The 22457-nt window shown below is 34.1% G+C and overlaps 1 protein-coding gene across 2 annotated transcripts in view; it reads right to left on the minus strand.

Moving 5' to 3' along the window:
- LOC126762406 (protein spaetzle 5) overlaps positions 1 to 21817 on the minus strand; it is a 37360-nt gene extending 15543 nt beyond the window's left edge. Inside the window, exons 1-3 of one of the 2 annotated variants that reach the window (XM_050479122.1) lie at positions 21705 to 21817; positions 20745 to 21231; positions 576 to 706 (exon numbers count right to left, since the gene is read on the minus strand). In XM_050479122.1, coding sequence (XP_050335079.1) covers positions 576 to 632 — 57 coding nt within the window. In that variant the 5' untranslated portion in view covers positions 633 to 706; positions 20745 to 21231; positions 21705 to 21817. Of the gene's footprint in view, positions 1 to 575; positions 707 to 20744; positions 21339 to 21704 lie in introns of both variants that reach the window. The other variant, XM_050479121.1, reaches the window with a different exon arrangement.
- Between the last annotated feature and the right edge of the window lie 640 nt (positions 21818 to 22457).

The following is a 22457-nucleotide window of genomic DNA, read 5'->3' on the forward strand; positions in this document are numbered from 1 at the left end:
TTGGTGGATTCCAAACAAAACTCTCTCTAATGGTTTATGTCAGTTCATTGAAAATTCTTGGTCTTGCTTGTCATAAAAATATCACGTTGAAGATCTATCAATGTGCTCCCAAGCTCAACAGGAACTTATGTATCAAAAATAATAATTTATGGCTTCTCAATGGCTAACTCAAACAGTAAGAAAGATACTAAATTGAGTCCTCAGATTATTTAAATTTCGTACAATATATAAATTTAGGCAATCAAAAATCATTTCTGACTAATAAACCACTCTAGCGGAAGGAAACTTTTTCCTGAAATCAAGAAAGTAACCTATACTTTTTAACCGAATATCTACTATATATAACCACTTATATTATATACTTATCCGGTAAAAAAAGCAATTTTCACATTTGATCTATCGTTTAATCATCCACGACAGCAACACAATGCGCTGCCAAGCAGAAACATAAAATCTCGGCCAATAAAATTCGTATTATAACTAGCTATGATTTAATATGTGTTCGCTTGTGCTCGTTAAACTAAATGCATATATTTTAGAAGCGATAAAATCGGTGTACTCAACATTCAACTTACCACATAAATAAGACTAAAGCCATAATTACTATAGAAACGAGAAATAATACTCTTCATTGTGACATAGATGCGGAGATATCTACGAGTGGTTTAGGCATTTGTGTGTGTGGACTTGGAGCGCGATGAAACAGCTGAAAAGAAGAAGCATACAAATCAAATCAGTCTTTTTAGTTACTTCATTCGCTAATATATTGGGAATTAAAAAACAATTATATAAATAAATAGTATAAATACAATACAATAATTACTTGGTACACCTTGCTTGTACTTATCATACATACATATGTATGTGGTAAATGTGACGCATAAGGAATACATATGTACATATGTAAGCTATAAATTTATTAAGCTATTTAGTGATGATTTAATGCGAGTTACTGCATCAAAATTATAATTGGCTTAGTCATATTTGCTCGTATAGCTTGTGAAAAAAAAAAAAACACACACATATGAATCAAATATTTTCTTGTTATTTCATTGTAAATCAATTACAAAATACCCAAAGAATGAAAATCATTACATCGGGTAGCTAACGGTTAGTGGAAATATGAACCGATTTCTTTAATTTTTAGTACCGAATCGCATTTTGTATATTGGAACATCTTCAATTACTGCCGGCATAAATTCAACCCCTGAAGTGGGTATCATTAGATTCGGTTAGTGGAGCCAAGTGCAGGCTCTGATATGCTACTTTTGGTAGTAATTTAAGTTTGAGAAAATGTTTAGGTATATTTTTCATAAAATAACTCACACATTGGTTTAAAAATTTTAAATAAACTTAACCATAACAGCGATAGCAAAGCGATACAAAAACTAAGAATTTTTGTGGCTCTGGATATATTAGCAAATTTCGATGGTTTCATGTGTACAGATTACGAATTTATCATGAAAAAACTCCATTTTCGTTTCAATAGTAATTTGCATGCGTGAAGCAATGATGTCGCCATATTCCCAGAAAACAGTACAATCTATCACTAAAAGCGAGAGGTATGGTGAAACATCTCCGGCAAAGTTATTTCCTCAAAATTTGCAAAGGAATGATATAACAAAGCTTTGGATGTGGTTAGGAATTATTTTGATTACATTTTTAGAAAATTTCCGCAGCTTGGTAATGAAAAGTTCAAAGGTGAACTAATTGTTGGTTCTCAAATATCAAATATTCAGTATACATACTACTATGAAAAAAAATAGTAAGACTTTGCTAATAATAATGGTTTATCAAAAAAGTCTTGCGGTATTTTTATTGATTTTTTTTTTTTTTTTATTGAAATTGAAATGAATTTTTGATGACTCATGCCCAGCTCTTGACCGATGCTACGGCTGCTACTACGGCTGCTATATACGATTTTATCGCAATTTTCGACGACAGGCCTTCCGGAGCGTGGCGCATTTTCGACCACCTCTACACCAGAACGAAAACGTTGAAACCATCGTTGTGCGGTGGAAATGGAAACTGTATCGGGTCCATAAACTGCACAAATTTTATTGGCGGCTTGAGATGCATTTTTGCCTTTATCGTAGTAGTACTGTAAAATATGCCGTATTTTCTCTTTATTTTGCTCCATGTTTGCGACGCTATAACTCAAGAACGACTTAAAAGAAACGTCAATCAATCAAACACGTGTTAGCGCGTGAAATGAGCTTTCCAAAAAGGTATAGCATGACCCGATGCGACGAATAAAACTAGAACTACGCGCTTTCAGCGCCAACTAGCGAAAATACCGCAAGACTTTTTTGACAACCTATTATTAAAATTCTTAAATTATTTTTCAAAATCTATGTCGTCGCCCTCAAAGTAATCCTCCTTGGCTCCAATACACTTGTGCCAACCATTATTTCCAGTCCTCGAAACTATTAAATCAGGGAAATATGGTGGTTGCGGCACGATATTGGTTGAAAATTTGGCGAAAAAATCACGAAGAATGAATGCAGTATACGACGGTGCATTATCGTGGTGCAAAAACCAAGAGTTGTTACCCCATAATTCCGCCCTCTTTTTTACGAATAGCTTCGAGCAAATTGTATTCCTTGTTGACAGTTTGGCTGGTCGGAAGGAATTGGGATCATAAGTTGATGTTGATGGCCGCCCTATACGTGGTTCGTCGTCAACGCATTCTCGACCCTCTTTGAATAATTTGTACCAATCAAAAACACTTGCTCGCGACAAAAAATTATCACCGAAGGCCTTTTCCAACATTCTGAACGTTTCGACAACAGAAATTTGATTCCGCACACAAAATTTAATGGAACTCCTTTTTTGTATAGATTCAATCATCGCAAAAATCGCCGAATGCACTTTATGTACTTCAGAAAGACAAACGTATACTAAAGACCAATGACTATTTTGATGTGATATTTGAGACAGATATCCCTGACAGTCATACCAACCTGCAGAAAGTAAATATTTTCATGAATGAGTTTTTGCGCGAAATCTAAATTAAAAATTCTTACTTTTTTTTGCCCAGATTAGAATGGGACTGGGTTTCAAAATTTAGTTAATTTTATTAAGATGGTCGACTAAAAAAGTATAAAATCATCTAGAATAGTAAAAATGATGATATTTCTTATATTGAGTCTAAGGAAAGTACTGAACAAAGTTTATTAATTTTAATACATAAACATATAAACTTTATTTTATTGCCATATATCGTAAATTTGTCGATATTTTCGGTGTAAAATCATACATATGTATGTATGTAGGTACTTTGAAGCTTATATTAGTGCCTAAATGCTAAGAGAAGTTTCAATTTTTTCAATAAGAGTCGGATCAGTATCCATTACCCAATTACTCTATTTCAGTAGTTATGCCGTAATTATTATTCGATTTCACCCGATTTCGCACTATCTCATAAAATGCTGGAGGAAAGTGTTTTCTTCTCGTAGACCACATTTATCTAAAAAGTATTTTTCCTTGTGAACACCTTACCATTTAGGATCTAGATATTAATCCACTGTTATTGAGAAAATAAAGGAACGTATATAGATCTAATTTCTCAATTCGTCATGGGAGAATCAGATTAGCTGCCCTCCCTTAAAATGTATCATTGTAAAGTTCGCAAAAGATAAAATACTTCTTTGAATGCACACAATTTCTTGACATCCGCTTTCTGATATTTGTAGCAATTCAAATATCAATTTTTTCCAGTTAGCTGCAAATTAATTATATGGGGCTGATAATGTTCTAATTGAACGACTAAGCTAATTAACAGTAAATTACCCTAAATGAAATATCACCTTGCAAATTAAAAAAAGTAACCGCAATATTAACTTTTTTTGTATTCAATTAGTGGTTTTCAAGTAACAATCACTTCCTAAACCCATCAATTTAAACATTAAAACGAAAACTGCTATAAATTAACAGTTAATAAGCACGAAATAAACGTCAGCGCACGCTCAGGTGGGCGTAGTGCCCAGCAGTCACTCATTACGATGAATAAGTACTTACTAAGTAGTTAACGTGTCATAACTATTAATTAAGTGTTTCTAAAATTATCTTTCGTCTGTTTATCTCGTTTCAGTGTTTTTGCTGTTGTTGTACATGTTGTTTATTTACTTTACGAGAGTCATTGCGCGATTAAGCAAATAAATAGAAAATGCAAGTTACAAAAGTGAAAACAAAAACAACGGGTGATAAAAGTGCACAACAACAAAATGGTGTTAAAAGTGCCGTCATGACTGGCGCATCGTTTGGTGTAAATTAACGTTTTGCTAAAAAGGCATTTGCTGTCTGATGAGCTAACAAGCTCGGATATATATATGCATTATATATATGTGGGTGAGTGAGTATCTGCTTTATTTTTCTTATTTTAAACCTGTGAAAGGTGACAGTTTGAGTTTTTGATGTTTCTCTATTTTTGCTCTGATTTTCTATACCCTACACACGGTAAATTAATGTTCCACGAAATTTGTAATACATAGAACGAAACGTCGAAGAATCTATAAAATATGTACATACTTGTATATAAATGATTTGTGTGACGAGCTGATTCGATTTAGTCATGCCTATCCGTTTGTCTTAATATACGCGATCTAATCCTAAAGTTTTAAAGATATCGATCGGAAATTTTGTTCATGCTCTTTCCTCACCAAGCAGCTACTTATTTGTCGAAATCGTCATTATCGGACCGCTATAGCATATAGCTGTTATACAAACTGACCTATCAAAATCAAGTCCTTGTATGGAAAACTTTTTTAAATTACAAGATATTTTCAAGAAATTTGGTACAGACTAGTATTCAAGACATTGACATAATTTCCAAAGAAATTGTTCAGATCGGATCACTATTGGATATAGCTGCCATACAAACTGACCGATCAATATTAAGTTCTTGTATGAAAAAATTTTACAAGATTTGACTTTTTCAACGAAATTTGAAGAAATTGTTACAGACTAGTATTCAAGACATTGACATCAAATAAGTTCCAAACAAATTGTTCAGAAATAGCACACACGGGTCACTACAATCTGGAAACAAATTGTTCAGATCGGCACTATAATAAGCTGACAAACTGACCGATCAAAATCAAGTCCTTCGATGACAAAAGTTTTTATTTGACGTGATATCTTCACGAAATTTGACTTACATGACTGCCCAAACCAACGGTATAACCTTTGAAGAAATTGTTCAGATCGGACCACTATAGGATATAGCTGCCATACAAACTGATCGATTAAACTCAAGTCCTTGTATGGAAACTTTTCTATTTGCGCAGGGTGTTTTTAATTGTTTTTGTTGTTGTTTCTGTTTTGTTTTTGCAATTTTTTTTTGTGCTACTCTAACTCGTTCACTGACTTTGTTGATAGAAATATAAATTAGCTTGTTTATAGCACTTTTATAAAAATGTGTGTGTGTTATAATAACTAATTTCGTATTCTATTAGTACTGGCAACTGTGAGGGAAAAGTAAAATGTTTTTGTTGCTTTTATTTTATTTGCAAATTTTCATTGTTTTGCGCTGCGTTTGTCGGATTACATGTGAATTTCGCAGCCACCAGCGGATTATTCCAGTTACCTAATCAATTGTGTACTGAATTTTAAGCTACACTTTATTGTTGCAGTCGCGAACAGGTGTTAACTTCGCGGTGCACATAAACTTTTTGTTGTAGTTGTTGTGACTACAAATATTTGAGATCACCTACAGAAAGTAAAAAGTAAATGGAAAGAGGAGTATGTAACCCCCAGCGTATTAGACCATATTAGCAATAAGTAACCGGAAATAGCATACAGATATAGTACAGTACTAACTAACTCGCTGAACACATCATGATAAAATTGTAAAAAACCCTCATGTAACCAATTTGGAATATCCAACATGTTTTGTTTGGAGTGAGATTGTGTTTGAATATTCTCTAAATTAATTAAATAATATAGCTTTAGTTTATTCTTCTATTTTTGTTGTGCATCTTGATAAGGAATATTAAGTGGCGGGTTTAGTAAGATTTAAAACCACTTGTGGAGTGAGAAATACCACAAATGTTAAGGTTTAGGTTATTGATCGATGAACCTTGGAACAGAAGTTTGCTATTTCTGGCGGTTAGAGTTTGATATAATACTGGCAATCAGAGGATGGAGGTTGAAATCGTAGCTTTTATACAACAATAGTCGTCCAACTGTCATGACTTAAAGGTTTCTCCTGCTAGTCAGTTTCTACATAGTAAATGTCTAATATTTTCCTATCAATACACTCACTATATTCTTATCTTCAATAGTTGCTCCTAATAAAATTTAATCTCAATTTAATAAATAACTCCAGGGACCTATAGATTTTAGTTGCCAATGTCGACCATGTAACTACGGCTACGGAATCGTTGAAAAATTGCAGAAAGGTTTCGGGCACAAAGCGAAAGTCGTGAAGTTATTGAAAACCCGCCTCTTCGTCGTTACTGCCGTTAATGACGATAACATCAAAAAAGTTAAAGAAACAGTGCTTGAAAATCGTCATGTTGGCATCGGACTGAGAGAGAGAGCGGGTCACAACATCTCTTACGTATCTACTCAACACAAATTGTTTAATGTTTCGGGTATGAAATGTGTCGCCAAAAAATGGTTGGCAACATAGCATTACTGATGACGATCCGTGGGTTTATGAATATGACATTGAAAGTGTTCAAGTATCTCCCGAATGGCGTTCCAACACTGAATCGAAACCGAAAAAAAAACAAAATTCGTGACCTGTTAATGCCTATGGGTAGGTTCCCGAACATTTTACATCTAACTTTTTCCGCTTGGGCTAACCTGGTTTTATGACAGCTGACACCTTGATCACAGAAAAAAAAACGCGATCTGGCTGGCCACTTAGACTATGGAGTTTAAATCCGACACTGAGTTTTTAAAACATCAATAAAATTTTTGGAAAAGAAGAAAGATGTTAAAATACGAGTAACAGTGAACTTTAAAGAACATGTGGTAGATGAATCCTAAACCAGAGGGATGAAAGACGCGATCGCAATAAAAGAGGGCAAAGCTGCAGATTACTCTGCTGGAGATCCCTAAGGTACTGTCATATATTGTGATATATACCCTGAAACGTCTTCGTACGCTTATCTCTTGTTGACGATATCTTAGAGATTAAAATTTGAAGGTCTGAAAATCTCAATCGAATTTAGTAAATAATATCTGTATTTTATATAATGGTAAAAAATATGTCCTTCAAGACAGTGAAAAATATCCTATATATTGGAGAATATTCGGGGAAGGCTTACTGCTTTGGGACTTTTGAACAAATTTTCATGTATCTTAGCAAGAAAAAAAACCAATGTAGAGTTTATAGTTATAATACCATATCATCGTAGAAACCCAAACATCAAGGAGAGAGTGAGGGAGGTATCTTTCGCTTTATACTGTTTTAGAGGAGCGATTGGGAAGAGCTAGTTAAACCAATAATGTTTTAAGAGGTCGTTCTTTGCTGAAAGGCTCTTGGAAGAACCGTAACAGCAAAACAACGCCACTCATCAGATTTTGGGGTGCAATAAGGACTATCCCAAAACTGGCATTCAATGCAATTCCATCTGTTGCACCTATACATATAGCTAGTAGGTGCTTTGCGGCGAGGGTACTATTACACTAAGCGAAGCTGGTTATATAAGAAGGAGGACATTCTGAAATTATTCACTGCTTTAGTTACATTCTTTCTATCTAGATCACTACACGGCACAACCGTCTCTTGACGGTTCTTTCTCGGCTCACATAACTTCGTGTGATATGTGAACGAGACTAAGCCGTTTGAGGAGGGGTGCAGTGAGCTTCTTCACTGACGGGTTGAAATTAAGAGAGAAAGTTGATGGTAGCGTCTTCTGTCTTTCAAACATCAGAGTGATGCCTCGTTTAGAGAGATGTGTACTCACTCTGACAGCCGATTGGCTGAGATATCTGACTGTGTGCTGAAAACTAGTCATGGAGTGCTTAACATCATTAGCATTAGATTTGAGCTTCTTCTAAATTAGATTAGTATTAGTACACAACAACAGCGGAATCGGCGGTAACTGCAAAGCCGATGAGCTGCCTAAGTCTGCCCTTTCCTCAATTTCATTTTACTGGAGTCGAATCGGTTCTTCGATTCTTGCTTGCGTTCTGGAATTGGACCATTGGACTTCCAATGAGCTCAGCAAGCGCTGTTCAACAAACAGAACTTGTGCTACTGCAAGATAGTTTTGGCATAGAGTGAACCGGAAATGGTCATCCGAACTACTGGTGCTTAGCAAAGCCAAACGCGACAAAATTATAGGTGTTGTAGCTGGACACTGTCCAATAGGTTAACATGCGGTGCGGCTCAATAATCTGTCGGACTTTGTCGTATGAAGGAAGACGAGGTGGAATCATCTTGTCACTTAAAAAATCTAGACACTCCTTTGGCAAACTCAGCGAAATTTCTGAGATATAAATTAAACGCCTTAATAAGTTTATTGTAAGCATAAAACGATTCGTCGATTGATGGGGATCTTATTATCTAACTTTTCGGAGTTTTTGGTTAACACAAAGGACGAATTTATGTCCAAGTGAGAGTCAACGACTTTGGTAAGGTTACTCCTACTCTCCTCAACTTCGAACCGTCCTTAATGCACCACTCCTCTAACGACTTCGTCCATTCCATAAATCCCTGGTAGGTGTATGAGCCAAAAGTGAAGAATTTCAATATTTCCCTCCCCAGAGCGTCTCATACACCCAACTTCCCTAAGTCCTAACCTGAGGATGATAGGTTAGGACTGGTTCAGCTGGGGAAGCACTTTTCTCACTTGGTGAAGAATTTTTTTTTAAGAAACTTAATCCAATTATGAAGGGTTGATATTATTAAACTCACCTAATAGTTGATTTAATTGAGCTCTTAACTTTTAATTGTCGCTTAATTAGTTAATTTTACTAATGAACACGTCCAATAAAAACAACCGTTCGAAATCAAATCAATTACCAAACACTCCTTTGCACTGACAGAACTTTTAATAGCAGTTTTTCTAACTTAATGACCGTCTAATCGATGGTTTGGTTAGTTATATATGCGTCGACAGAAAAACTATAACACCTTGTAATTGCGAGACAAAATGTTTGGAGTAAAAAAGTAACAAAAAGTATGTTATATAAATACACATTTTTTCTGCTCTAATTGAGGGTACCATAAAGTATTCTATTAAATATTGAAAATAAAACGAAGAGAATTAGTAAATTGATCTCTAATGTGCATGTATTCTTAAGTGATAGTTTTGGTATTCGATTTAAAAAACAATTGCTCTATAATTTATTTGTTATCATTAGCATTATTATTTTTTTCAATTATTTACGTCAAGTTTAGCTCTCGACATAATTGCGTAGTTAAGGTGTGGTCAAATGGCTTCGAGCGGCATTGCGAAAAAGAATTGTAAAAAAATTCAATTCAACTATATAAAATTGTTTTGTCATTTTGTTATATGCACATTCTCTTTGAACAACTCAATTAGCCACCAGTAATTTAATTCCGCTGAAAAAGTAAACACCATTTAAGGCCCTCAATTGCGTGCGTAAACCAATAAATTCGATACAATCGCGTCGATAGCAGATCAAACAACTTTTTATGTCAAGCAATGACGTACATATATTTGAAAAGCAACAACAAAACAAAACCAAACAAAATCAATTACAATTGGTGTTTCGTTGTTCGTTTAAACTACTTTCAAGTATTCATTACCTACTCGTTCAGAACCGATTTTCAATGCTCGCCTTGCATGGCCATTGAAACACATTACATACATAAATATGTTTTGTTTATAGACACGCAATAACAAGATTGAGTTCCTTTTTTTTTGTAATTAAATATAAAGTCATAAAGTGCTATTTTTGTTCCCACATAGAATGTACTCATATTGTCGGTGTCTGGTAATAAGTACGTAAGCGCGTATGTAGACTTCCGGGAGCGTAACAAGTCAAATTGAAAGCAAACAAATATGTGGTCCGAAAACCTGGTCAATATAAATTTACATATGTAGCATATGTGCAAATTTTATGTACAAACTCTTATGCTCCTTCCTCGTATGGGGGTGGCCTTAGCTGCCGGACTACTTTTACAATTGTTGCCTGAAGTACGCAAATAAATTTAGCATACATAACCTGCTGTGAAATAGTAAAACCATCGTTTCACTAGAGAACTGGTATGTTTTGTAGTGATATGCGTTCAATTTTAAGGCCACAGCGGTTATTCGTTTTCAGAAAAAAGTTATGGAGATAATGATTTGGTGGCTTGCCATATTGTTCTCATCCAAATTATTGCTTTCAAAGACGATAAAAAGGTAGACCAATAGGGACAGCAAACGCCGCCATATTTTTTCGCTCTTTTGACATTGCACTCCAGTAAGGTTTGCCATTTCATTATGGAAAGATACGAGTATATGTACGATCCAACAACGAGTCGAAATTATTAAAATTTACTACCGAAATTCGGAATCAGTGGGCTCAACTTAAAGATCGCTCCGTCCAATTAATGGTCGTCAAACGCGTCCTTTCAGATCAATAATTGAGCGTATTGTGGAAAAATTTGAATTCACAGGCACAGCATAAGATGTTCCCGTGCCAGTGAGGCAAATAAGTGCCGTAGTGTCTAGAATACTGCTGCCGCTAGCGCATCAATTGAGGAAGACCCAAATCAGATGAGATCAGATTGACGCAAGAATTGAAGCCGCTTGACCCCAATTTGAAAACGATCCAGATTTTTATCGAAAATTCATCTTCAGCATTGAGGTCGATTTCTGGCTGAATGGCTTCGTCAATAAGGAAAATATGCGTTATTGGTCAGGCAGCAATCCATATGTATTCCATGAGTCCCCATTGCATTACGGTTTGTTGCGGTTTATGGGCCGGCGGCGTCATTGGGCCGTACTTCTTCCGAGATGATTAAGACCGGCACGTTACTGTAAATGGGAATCGCTACCGCCCAATGATAACCGAATATTTTTGGCCGACTCGGAAGATATGAACTTGGACAATATGTGGTTCCAGCTGAATGCCGCCACAAGCCACGCAGTGAAAGTCACAATCGATTTGTTGAAAAACAAGTTTGGTGAATGTGTTATCTAACGAAATGGCCTCCTTGGTCGTGCGGTTTGACGCCGTTATGCTATTCCTGTAGCTCAACATCATACGTCTATGCCAACGAGCTGACGACGATTGCTGAACTTCGTACGACTATCGCTTGCAATTAGTCTAAGTCGGAATGTCTTCATTCGCCTGAAAACTTAAATTGATTCGGTTCTCTCGAACGTTATTCTCAGAGGAATATTTGTCAAAACGGCTGGACCGATTAACTTGAAATATTTATAAAACCTTTATGAACATTTATATCAGAAATATTAGGAATGACGGAAGAAATAAAAGTGTTGATAATAATTTCGATTTCGGAAAAAATTTTGTGGCAAAGGATCGTCTTTCTTTTGGGAGGTCACCATTTTCCCAAAAATCACTTTTGATTGGCCTTCAATCAATATCTAATCATTTTATATAATTTTAAGTAGAAAAATCCTGCTCAGAGTCAGACATCTGTTTTCGGTGGTCCTAGTGGAGATCCACTACGGGATAAAGGTAATCCATTTTTTTTTTATGAATCGCTGATTATTCAAATATATTAACCTTCCTCTTCACAAAAATTGCATTTTTATGCGTTCAATTAGGAATAAGCACATGTGGATGGCTAAATTTGTTTCCAAGTCAGTCATGACATATCCTTTCCATAAAATTTTAATTCGTATATAAGGTTTGGCCGCTCTGTTCATATTGATTCTACTGTTACGTCCTCATACTGCCCTAGTTCAAATCACAACACCCTTCTATTCCAATTTGGTGCTTTGATTAGATCACTCAAATTCTATGTAATTAACTTTTCTATGGTTTTCTGGTTCCTGCAAAATACTTGCTCTTAACAAGGTGCTTCTCGCCTCCAAGATAGGTGTACTGACTGAACTCTGTGTAATAAGCACACATGCGATGAGGTTAAATATATTTTCGGATGAAAATTACCAAAGTTGAATGGATGAAAGTGAGGTGGAATAATTTTCTTCACAACGGTCCAGGCTTTTGCTAGACTGAGTTGAAACATCTCAATAAAAACACTTTCGGCTAACCCGGCGAAGTTGCTGGGATTGATATTAACAACTTAAGCAAATTTGAGGCAGGCTCAAAGAGCGAAGGCAATCAATAAGGGTCTGGTAATGGAAATGAGGGATTTTTGGGAAACACAAAGGATCAGCTTTCACAGCTGTCCAATTTAAAATTTGCGTCAGCTTTAAGGACAGGATCATCCCTACTTCCTTACCTTAATTTTATCAAGAAACAAACTTCCTATATCCTTATGAAATATCGAGAAAATATGTTTCAATTCGAAATGCAGACCACGACTGAATGTTTTGCACAAACTAAGAAGAAAAGATTATGAAAATTACGCACATAAATTTTTAATAAATATTCCTAGTAAGTGTTCAGAGAGAATCAGTTAGTAGCTAAGGACTATTACTGCCTGTTCTGTCTAAGTAAATGTTACGAACGACTTTGCAACATTCCTCAAAATCATCTGTGGAATGGTTAATTATCTGAAAAGCAATTTGAAACAATTAAGTCCAAGCTAGCTCGCTCATAACAACTGTGTGATTTTTATATGTATTTCTTACCAATTTATTAATATTTGTTTGTTTTTTTTGCCATTGGGTATAAATTTTCATAAATAATAAATTCATTTTATTGTTGAATGCGCTCTATTCATGTTGAATGCCATTGACACACCAAACACACAAAGCACTTAACCATATGCGGACCTTAGGTCATTCTTATTACCACTTTAGCAGGTGTGTGCACATAAAAGTATCCATTCTACAAATCCATGTACCACATATAACACATAGATGAATATTCATGAGGGCGCGCACAATGCGCTAATTGATTTTGCAAGTTAATCAATCAACTTTTTTACATCTCTGAATTGAGGGTGCTAAAGTGCCAAAGTGCGAAAAGACAAAAAAAGTATTAAGCAAAAGAATTGCTCAACCTTGTTAGTGCAGTAAAACGTTGAAAGAATGTCGGAATATTTGCTTTGAATGTGTTGAACGAGTTTAGTTTTTAGTTAGTTTTGTGTGCGTTATAGAAATGAGGACTTTATATGGATTGCAAATTGATCGAGTTATTCCTTTTCTTCCGGGTTCAATGAGGACAAAAAGTATGGAATATGTGTTAAAGGTTTTCGTAGTCGCCCTCTAAACTTATACGGAAGTAAATTGAAGTTTTTGCAGTGTCCTAGTTCTTTAAAGTTAGATTTCTGTACTAATTATATTGCGTAGCAAAATTCCAAGAGGTTCTGAGTATAAAAAATGAGCATCATGGAAGTCAATGATTTCATTAAATAAGTGTTTAAGATTTTTCCGAAGTTAAAAAAGTAACCAGACTAAGCTAATAACACTGGTAGACACATAATTTGTGAAATGAAAATTCTTAGCTGTTTCTAATGCAGTTTGATACTCTCAAGTCAAATCTGAAAACAGAATTTTTCTATCACCCACAGATATTCTGTAATCTGCGGCTTTAGATTTTACAATACTACTGTGATCAAATTGAAAGGTGAATTAATTTTAATTAATTTATACTTGGCGTATTTTTCGAATCGGTAATTTTTTTTCTTCTGTAAGTTGTTAGTACTATTAGTGACATCTATGCTAAATTTCACTTCAAAATATACATTAGTATTTGAGATACGCGTCTTTTTGTGAGGCTCTAAAAGTGAATTCTTCGATTTTTACTATGTCTGAATTTATTAAAGAAAGAAGTGCGATAATGCACCATCTCATACTACATTGATCATTCGTAATCATTTCGCCACATTTTCAACAAATATCGTGCCCCAACCACCGCATTCACCTGATTTACCTTCGTGTAACTTCTGGCTATTCAGCAAATTCACATGACCACTCCGAGCAGTGACTAGTACGTCAGGCACTCACTTCGCGACAAAAAAACGTTACCAGTGAACCTCTAGTTGATCCCAAAAAGGTATTACTACCACCTTTGCATATTAAATTGGGTTTAATGAAGCATTTTTTCAAGGCAATGGACAGTAATGGAAGAGGGCTCTGTATCTGAAACAAAAATGTCCAAGAGTCAGTGAAGCAAAAACTAAGGAGGACATATATGTGGGTTCGCACATAAGAGAACTAATGAAAGATAAAACATTTGCAAATGCTCAATGCTCAACTGAAATACAAGCCTGGAGTGCCTTTGAAAGCGTTGTTAAAAATTTTCTAGGAAATGTGAAAGCTGACAATTACAAATATCTTGTGACTGAACTACTTATTGCCTATAAAAAAATTGGTTGCAGCATGTCCCTTAAAATTCACTTTCCGATCTGGATTTTTCCACAAAAGTTTAAGTGACGAACATGGAGAACGGTTCCACCAAGACATTTCTGCTATGGAGAAACTGTGCCAAGGCAGGTGGAGTGCCAGTTTGCTTACCGATTACTGCTGGACATTGTTAAGGGATACTCCAAAAACAAAATATCGCCGAAAAACATCGAAAATAACATTTTAAGGTACTCTTTGGTTATTAAAATAATATAACAATAATATCCCCATAGCAAAAAAACTATAAGTGATAGAAGAAATATGTAGCTATTTTCTGTATTTGTGGCAATTTTTACACAATAAATAATTTGTTTTGTCATGTCACAAAAAAGTGGATTTTTGTTTACCAGTGTAAACAGTCATCAGGGTTAGATTAGATACAAGGGTTGGCTTTTATATTTCGTGATTAGAAAATATAAACTAATATTAATCGTAGAAAATGCTTCGAGACGTTTGCCACTCTCATTGATATATCCAAAACACTCGTTCTGAAAGAATCCATTCCATCTTCAGTTGTCGAATAAAGTTCGCCTCTTAGTTTATTTTTGACAAATGGGAGCAAAAAGAAGTCATTCGACTATATGGTAGATGGCTCATCCAATCGATGTTTTCAGTGCTCAAACATACAGTTGTTCCAGTTAATTTTAGACAATCAAATGATTATGCAATATTGAATGTATCCTGTTGCCACTAATGCCTATAGTTGTTTCAATCTATCAATCAATGTGACCTATCGTGAACATGATCTTCAATATCAGTTATCGCACAGCATCAATAATTTCCGGAAAAACAACTGATTTTGGACGCCCTCCACGAAATTCGTCCTGAAGTGATATACGACCTCGATTGAATTCATCATACCATCAATAAACTGTAGTCCTTGATGGAGCTTCATCGCCAAAAATCGAATTAACTATATCTATGCACTCTTGATGAGTTAATCCACATCGCAAGTTGTAAAGAATAATCAAGCGAAAAGGTTCGCGATTTAATTTCATTTTTTGTCGAGTTGAATATATTAAGCTACTGTAAACAACACAAATTCTGAGTATGTATAACATCAAAAATATCAAACTTCAAAATGAAGTTGTGAGTTGCCAGATTGCAACACTAGAGTTGCCAACCTACGTAAAACACTCTTAAAGTATCGAACAGGAAATAATTTCTTTTCGTATGATAAAAAATTCAACATTAAGAGATCAGGCAACTATAAAAGCAGCTTCACTGCACCAAATGGCATCAGCAAAAAATACAGTCAGCGGCATAACGGTCAAACCGCCCGCACTACAATAGATCACTTTGACTTTATTTATATTTTTTCGCAGAAAAACCAATTTATTTGCATTTCAATGCCGGTCACTGTGCCAGAGACTAGCCCAAAAATTCAAATTAAACTCAAATGTAGCGGATTCAGATTTTATTATACTCGGCTATATACCATATACAAAGGTTATACATGTATATAAATATATATATAGATAGGTTATTTTGTAGGTATGTATGTATGTATGTGACGAGTTGCTCGCACAATAGATCACCGTTTTTTGCAATGCATTTACTTTGTATGTTGAAGCTTTTGAATTTCTGTTGTCCTCTACGACGATGCGAGCAACAACTTTTTTCGCTTCCCGGCTGTTGCGCAGCGCCGCAAAATGTTTGACAGCCATGACAAAAGTTATGCAAAGCAATTTTTAACGGTTATTTCAACACTTTTGCTTTTGCTTCGGCTTTTTATATAGCTGCTTTCAGTGTGTTTGTTGTTTGTGTATGCGCGTGTCCAAGTGTTTGACAAAATATTGGAATTTTGACAGGCGAGTTGACAGCCGTTGTTTTGCCGAAGTGACATGCGTGTGCATATCAGTGTGTATGTGTGTTCATATAACTACTTGTGTGTAAGAGTATGTGTGCATTGGCGTTGCTTGTGGGCTTTTTGTTTTCTGTTTATGGTTTTATTCACTTTCAGATAGCGTTAATGTGTTTTATTGCGTGGAAACTTTGCACAGACCATAAATGAAGCATCGCGACAAATACATACATACATGTTTATATATGTATATATACTTATATATATTTGTTTCCACTTTGTGGTTGCTGAACTGTCAGATTTTATCTGGCTATGTTGTGATAGTGGTGTTTTTGTTGTTAGCTGATCTCAACAAAGCCGGCTTTGGCCATGATCATTTGACGCGTGTAACTCCGTTGGGATTTGACAAGTTTTGGCGTTGGCTTTAGCCAAGCATATGTGTACATGTATATGTGTTATGTGACGTCTACGCCCTCAGCATGCACTCAAAGCTTCGCAATAGTTGTTGTGTTGCTTTTTTTAGACACAAAATTTGCTTGACGAAACAATAGCCATATGATTCAACGGGGCATGTTAGTGCCAAGGTATTGAAGTACTATATATATGCCGCTATATAAGCGCATATTTTAGCACATATATACATATAACACCTTTTATGCAGAAAACTATAAAAATCAAGCAACCACCCGCATGGTTCAAGTCTGTTAATAGCTCAATGGTCATATCAATCAATCTTGTTACTTAATTAAGTGTGAACATTTTAAAAATATTTTGCTATTTTCTTTTGCATTTGCTAAATTGCTTTGATGCTTTAACCTTCAGCGCTAAATTTTTTCCGCCGAATTTGGCATTGTCGTCGATTAGTGTCAAGCTGCCTTCCTCGTTTCCTTAAATTGTTTGGCATGGCTTGTAGATTTATGTTAAGTGTTTACCAAAGATTGCATTGAAAAACGGTTTTTTTGTGTAAAACCAAGTTTCAAAATCTTACTAATAGTTAGCAAATATCATTTTACTAGAAAAAGGCAGTCCATTATGTACATACATTTGACTTTGCTGTTAGATAAATCAACTCTAACAACAATGCTGTTATATAAAGCTTTTAGCCAACGGCAGTTCATGACAAAAACGATGTTTGATAAGGTCTGATCTTACAGTTAGCTGAGAATGTTAGATTTTTAGGTTTTGCTCTGCTTTGTAAGCACTAATTTGGCATTTAGTGCTAGGCAATTCCCTGCCTAGACAGGGAAACGATGTCAATATAAAAATATTAATCCGTATACTTGTACCTTATAAGTATAAAACGACAACTCTAAGCATGAGAAGTGTCCATGAACATATAAATCAAAATTATAGTTAAAGTAAATGCTGCAAATGATTTCAATCGGGAGAAGATGTGATGTCACATCATATTAAAATGTCTGTGATTTGAATTTAAATATTAATAAATTCGAATTATAACGAATTAACAAAAAATATGCCGGAAAAGTTTAAACGTCATTGATTTGCCTTATATCTTATAATGTAATATTAAATCATATGACGTAACATCACGTGACGCTTTTAAATCAATAAAATTAAGTAAAATGCTGGAAAATATTCTTGATTCTCAATTTTAAATCAAAATTAAATAATTGGCAGTCACATGAAATGTAATATTAAATTATATGATGCAACACAACATCACGTGACGTTTTTGAATCCATAAAAATAACTAAAATGCTGGAAAATATACTTGTTTCTCAATTTTAAATAAAAAATTTAATAATTTGAGACTCACATGAATAGTGATATTAAATCATATGATGTGACATAACATCACGTGATGTTTTCAAAACAATAAAATAAATCCAAATGTTGAAAAATATACTTATTTCTTAATTAGCTCATAATCTAATTATTTTATCAATAATTTGTATACAGCTCGAAATGTGATTGAATTTTTCTGATATGGTTATTGCAGATGCATGAAGGTAGGCATTTGAGAGAGTTAATTAAAGAAGAGCATTTATTATTATTAGAACTTGTATCGAAAATTATGAAAAAATAACCCGAAAAACAATATTTTACTATTTTTTGTGAAAATTATTGCCATTAAAACACATTATGAGGCGCTTTCGCGGCATCTATCAGCTTATAGTTTATGACATATACTAGATAATTAAGAAAAAAGGACTTTTACAAAATTTCAAATTCAACAAAACTGAAGTCTACATACTGACGGACAGATGAACAGACGGATATGGCTAAATCGACTCGACTCAGCTCGTCATGCTGATCATTTATATATATATTTCACTTTAGTCATCCACCGTATGACTTTTTTTGAATACAAAAAAATAAACTAAGAGTTCAACATTTTTCATTACCCGAAGAAACGGTTGATACGCTCATAACGCATGTTTTGGAGATACCTCAATCAGAGTGTCGCTTCAAAATTTGGTGCAAACGCGGGCAAAAGTATATGAATATTATTGGGAAATACTTTGAAAAATTATCCAACGATTATTGATGATTAAAATTTTAATTTTTTACTCTAATCCAGAAATTTGAGAGGTAACCTACGTATGTGGTATCCGAAATTTCCTCCTGTTTACAAACTTAGTGGCGAACTTTAACCTTATTCAAGGTTTAAATATCAAGGGAAGGTATAGAAAATGTTATAGTAGCAGAGTATGGGAAATTTTCGAACAAATTTCGAACACAATTTACAAAAGCCAACAAGAGAACTATGCTTTTGGGCAGGCCAATCATAATAAACTTAAAATTATATTTCTAAGGATGAAACATGGATGGATGGGTTTAAGACTTAACAGTCAGCTGAGACGGCTGCTGGCGTTGCATCTAGCAAGTTCATAATATTTATTTTTTGGGATAGGTACCAAATAGTTCAGTGACTAGCTTAAAAAAATCGAAATCGTAGGAAAACGTTACTATTTGAGAAATAATTGAGTGCGGTTTCATCAAAAGAATGATCAAACTAGTGAAAATTTTGACAAAAATTGTAGAATTGGTATTTGAACTGCAACCCAATCCATCGTATTTTCCTTTCTCAGTGGTTAGTGTTTTTTTTTTCTTGTTCTCTTATTTCAAAATAAAGCTAATAGAAAAAGGATTTAGCCATAATGAAGAATTATTGGTCAAATATGAGGTTTACCATCTCATCAAATTTGACCCGAACAGGCAAGAACAAATATTTGCTGGCTGACCGATGAACTTCGTTTTGTCTCTGTAATATTCCATATTGATCATGTGATCATATGCATTGTGAATCCAAGCAGACCATGAAAAGAAAAAAGTATCACCTAAATTTTTGGCCGACTTTGTCGTGATTTTGTCTCATTTTTGGATCGCCATGCGCTAAATTATTGCACTGTTCCTACATCATATACATTAATCCAGGACTCCATATCAGTGATGTTGCCTTTGTTGATTGTAGGCTCTTCAGCAACGGTGTCAAGTAATTTTTCCAAAAGATTCAAGTGTTTTGGTTTGATTTTATCATTGACACGATTCATACACGCAAACTTAAAAAGACACAGTGCTTGGAAGTGCATTTTAACGCGTTTTCTTCAAAAGGTGAAAAAGTTCTGTGACCAACATTACTCAAAAATGGCTAAATCGATTAGTCTCAAATTTAACACGAGCTTCTTAAATATATTTTTAGTAATTAAACGAAGATTTTTTATCAACGATAAAAATTTTTTTATAAACAATTTAAGGCTGAAATTTTGGTCGAAAATCGAGTTTTTTTCCGAAACCGCCATTTTGCCAAAAAAATTTATTTTTAGATTTAAAAAAGATATAGTGGTCATCGTGAAACGTTTTTTGAGAAGAGCTCCCGAAGACCGGCTGTAGTTCTTTTAAAAATAAATATTTGCTAATACCAAATTTTAAAATACAGATAAGTACGCTATTAAGTGTGTACCAATTTTTGGGTCAATAAATTGAAAAGTTTTCTCAGAAAAAATTCTGGGAAATTCACTTTTCTTCGGCCTTCTAACTGTATATAACCCCATAACGCGGGTTTTCGATGAATTGAACTTTCACCGAATGCTTTTTCTCACTTAATTCCTTGTGTTCGGGATAAAGTAAACTCTTAAAAATAGTTCTGCAACATTTAAAACATTCCGTAATCGTTATGTCATTGGAAACACAAAATTTCAATTAAACCCGTCGTTAAATTGTTTTTCATTATGAAATCGATTTTTGCAGACAAAGGATTTTACACTGCTTCGTAATTACTGCTTGGTAATTGTTTTGTTTTATTTTAATGATTTTTTTTTCAAAAATCGTTTATATTATTTAACATATTTTTAGTAAAAAAAACCTCAAAACGCGTATAATTATATAATAAATAAATTAAGCAACCCAATTATACCAAAATATAAAATTCGAAAAACACACACACTTCTCACTAATATAATTCTAATTCATTCTAATAAAACTAGATTAGAAAGGAACCAAAATAACCAAATTTCAACGCACACACACTCAGCAACCACAAAAACATATCTAAAATCACTTACATTTTTTTCGTATTCCGTTCGTGTTCGGCACTTTACAGATTATTCACACTTGTGCACGCTCTTTATATAATCCACGCACGTGCTGCTTGAAATCGAGCACTATCTAGGCTTCGGGAATGATAAGTGCCCAGCCAAACGAAATGTGATTGGGCGAATGCGAAGAAGCTACGAATTTTTACTACACCTTTTAACGAAATTCAATATGAACCGCTTAAGCCAACAACAACCAAAATCCACACAACTGTTTATTTCAAGCTAATTTTGCAGCGGCTGTCAGTCGGTCGCACAACATGCGCACACAAATCACAATAATTTCACTTGTGTTATTTTATCGCTCGGGCGATCGATCGCACATTTAAACTTAATTCAATTTATTTCTATTTCTATTTTTACTTTTTTATTTTGTTAAAAATAAGCAAGCAAAATTACCAATTTGAAACACGAAGCAGCAGCGCGGCGTAGGTGAAGTATATTTCTGCTTTATTTCCTGAAAATTCACAAATGCATACAAATGGGAGTATAAAATTTAGATTCGAGAGTTTTTTTTGGGGAAAAAAATGGATGATCTTTTTTAGCGCTTCATATGACACACTTCTATAAATATTTAAAAATTAGAATTTTAGTATTTGAAACACTGTTTTAAATGCGAAACTGCCAAAACAAGTCGTGGAATGCTTTCTAACGCTTGGATTTGTTTGCTTTATTTGTGCAATTTATTTGCCTTTTGCAACACACACTCACGTATACTTATATATATATATAAACACAAAATTTAAACACGTTTTTATTTGGACTTTGAAAAAGATGCAAAATCAAATAATTTTTTTTTGTCTGTGAAAATTAACAAAAATTCGACGTTATTTTTTTTTTCCAAAAATTTTCACCTAAATTGATATTTAAACTCTAATTTTTTTTAAATATTTCTAAATATTTTTTATAAATATTTCTATATATTTATACTTAGTTGCCTATTTCGTTTCACGCGTCGCCGCAAAAGCACGTCCGTTCAGTTCGGTATAACTCGACACTTTGCGCGAAGCATGCGTTCAGTTCGCTCGTTTTCGCTGCTCACCGTTGCCAACTACGAAACCTACTGACGGCCGTTGCGTTTTTCGGCCAAATTTCTGCACCTTTTCGTCGCTCAGCAGCGTGGAATTAGAGAAACTACTCAGGAAGTTTATGTGCTCTGTTGGCTCAGCGCAGTCGAGTTTGTTGCTTAAGTCTTTCGTTTGAGTGATTTGTTAAGGCAAGGCGCCGTACAGTGTGTTGATTGCTTATAAGCGTTGGATATGAACTGTTTTCGGAGTTTTTTCTGAAAAATTTAGAATTTCAAAAATAAATATGGAACTTCAAAAAATTTAACGGTTTTTAACATTTTTTCTAAACAATTTAGAATTTCAAAAATAAATATAGTAATTCAAAAAATTTAACTGTTTTTAAAATTTTTTCTGAAAAATTTAGATTTTCAAAAATAAATATAGAAGTTCAAAAAATTTAACTTTTTTGGTTTTGTTGAGTTAAATGTTTTTTTTTCTAAAAAAAATTTAGTTTTCAAAAAAAATATAGAAATTCAAAAATTTCAATTTTAAAATTCTGTTTTTTTTGAAAAATTAATTTTACAAAAATAATTATAGAAAGCTCTTTAAATTTTTAAAATAAAAAAGAATTATAAAATATAATATATTAGAACTTCAAAATAAATTTGTTTTTGGT

The sequence above is a fragment of the Bactrocera neohumeralis genome, chromosome 6 (assembly GCF_024586455.1).
Source record: "Bactrocera neohumeralis isolate Rockhampton chromosome 6, APGP_CSIRO_Bneo_wtdbg2-racon-allhic-juicebox.fasta_v2, whole genome shotgun sequence".
Classification (NCBI taxonomy): Eukaryota; Metazoa; Arthropoda; class Insecta; order Diptera; family Tephritidae; genus Bactrocera; species Bactrocera neohumeralis.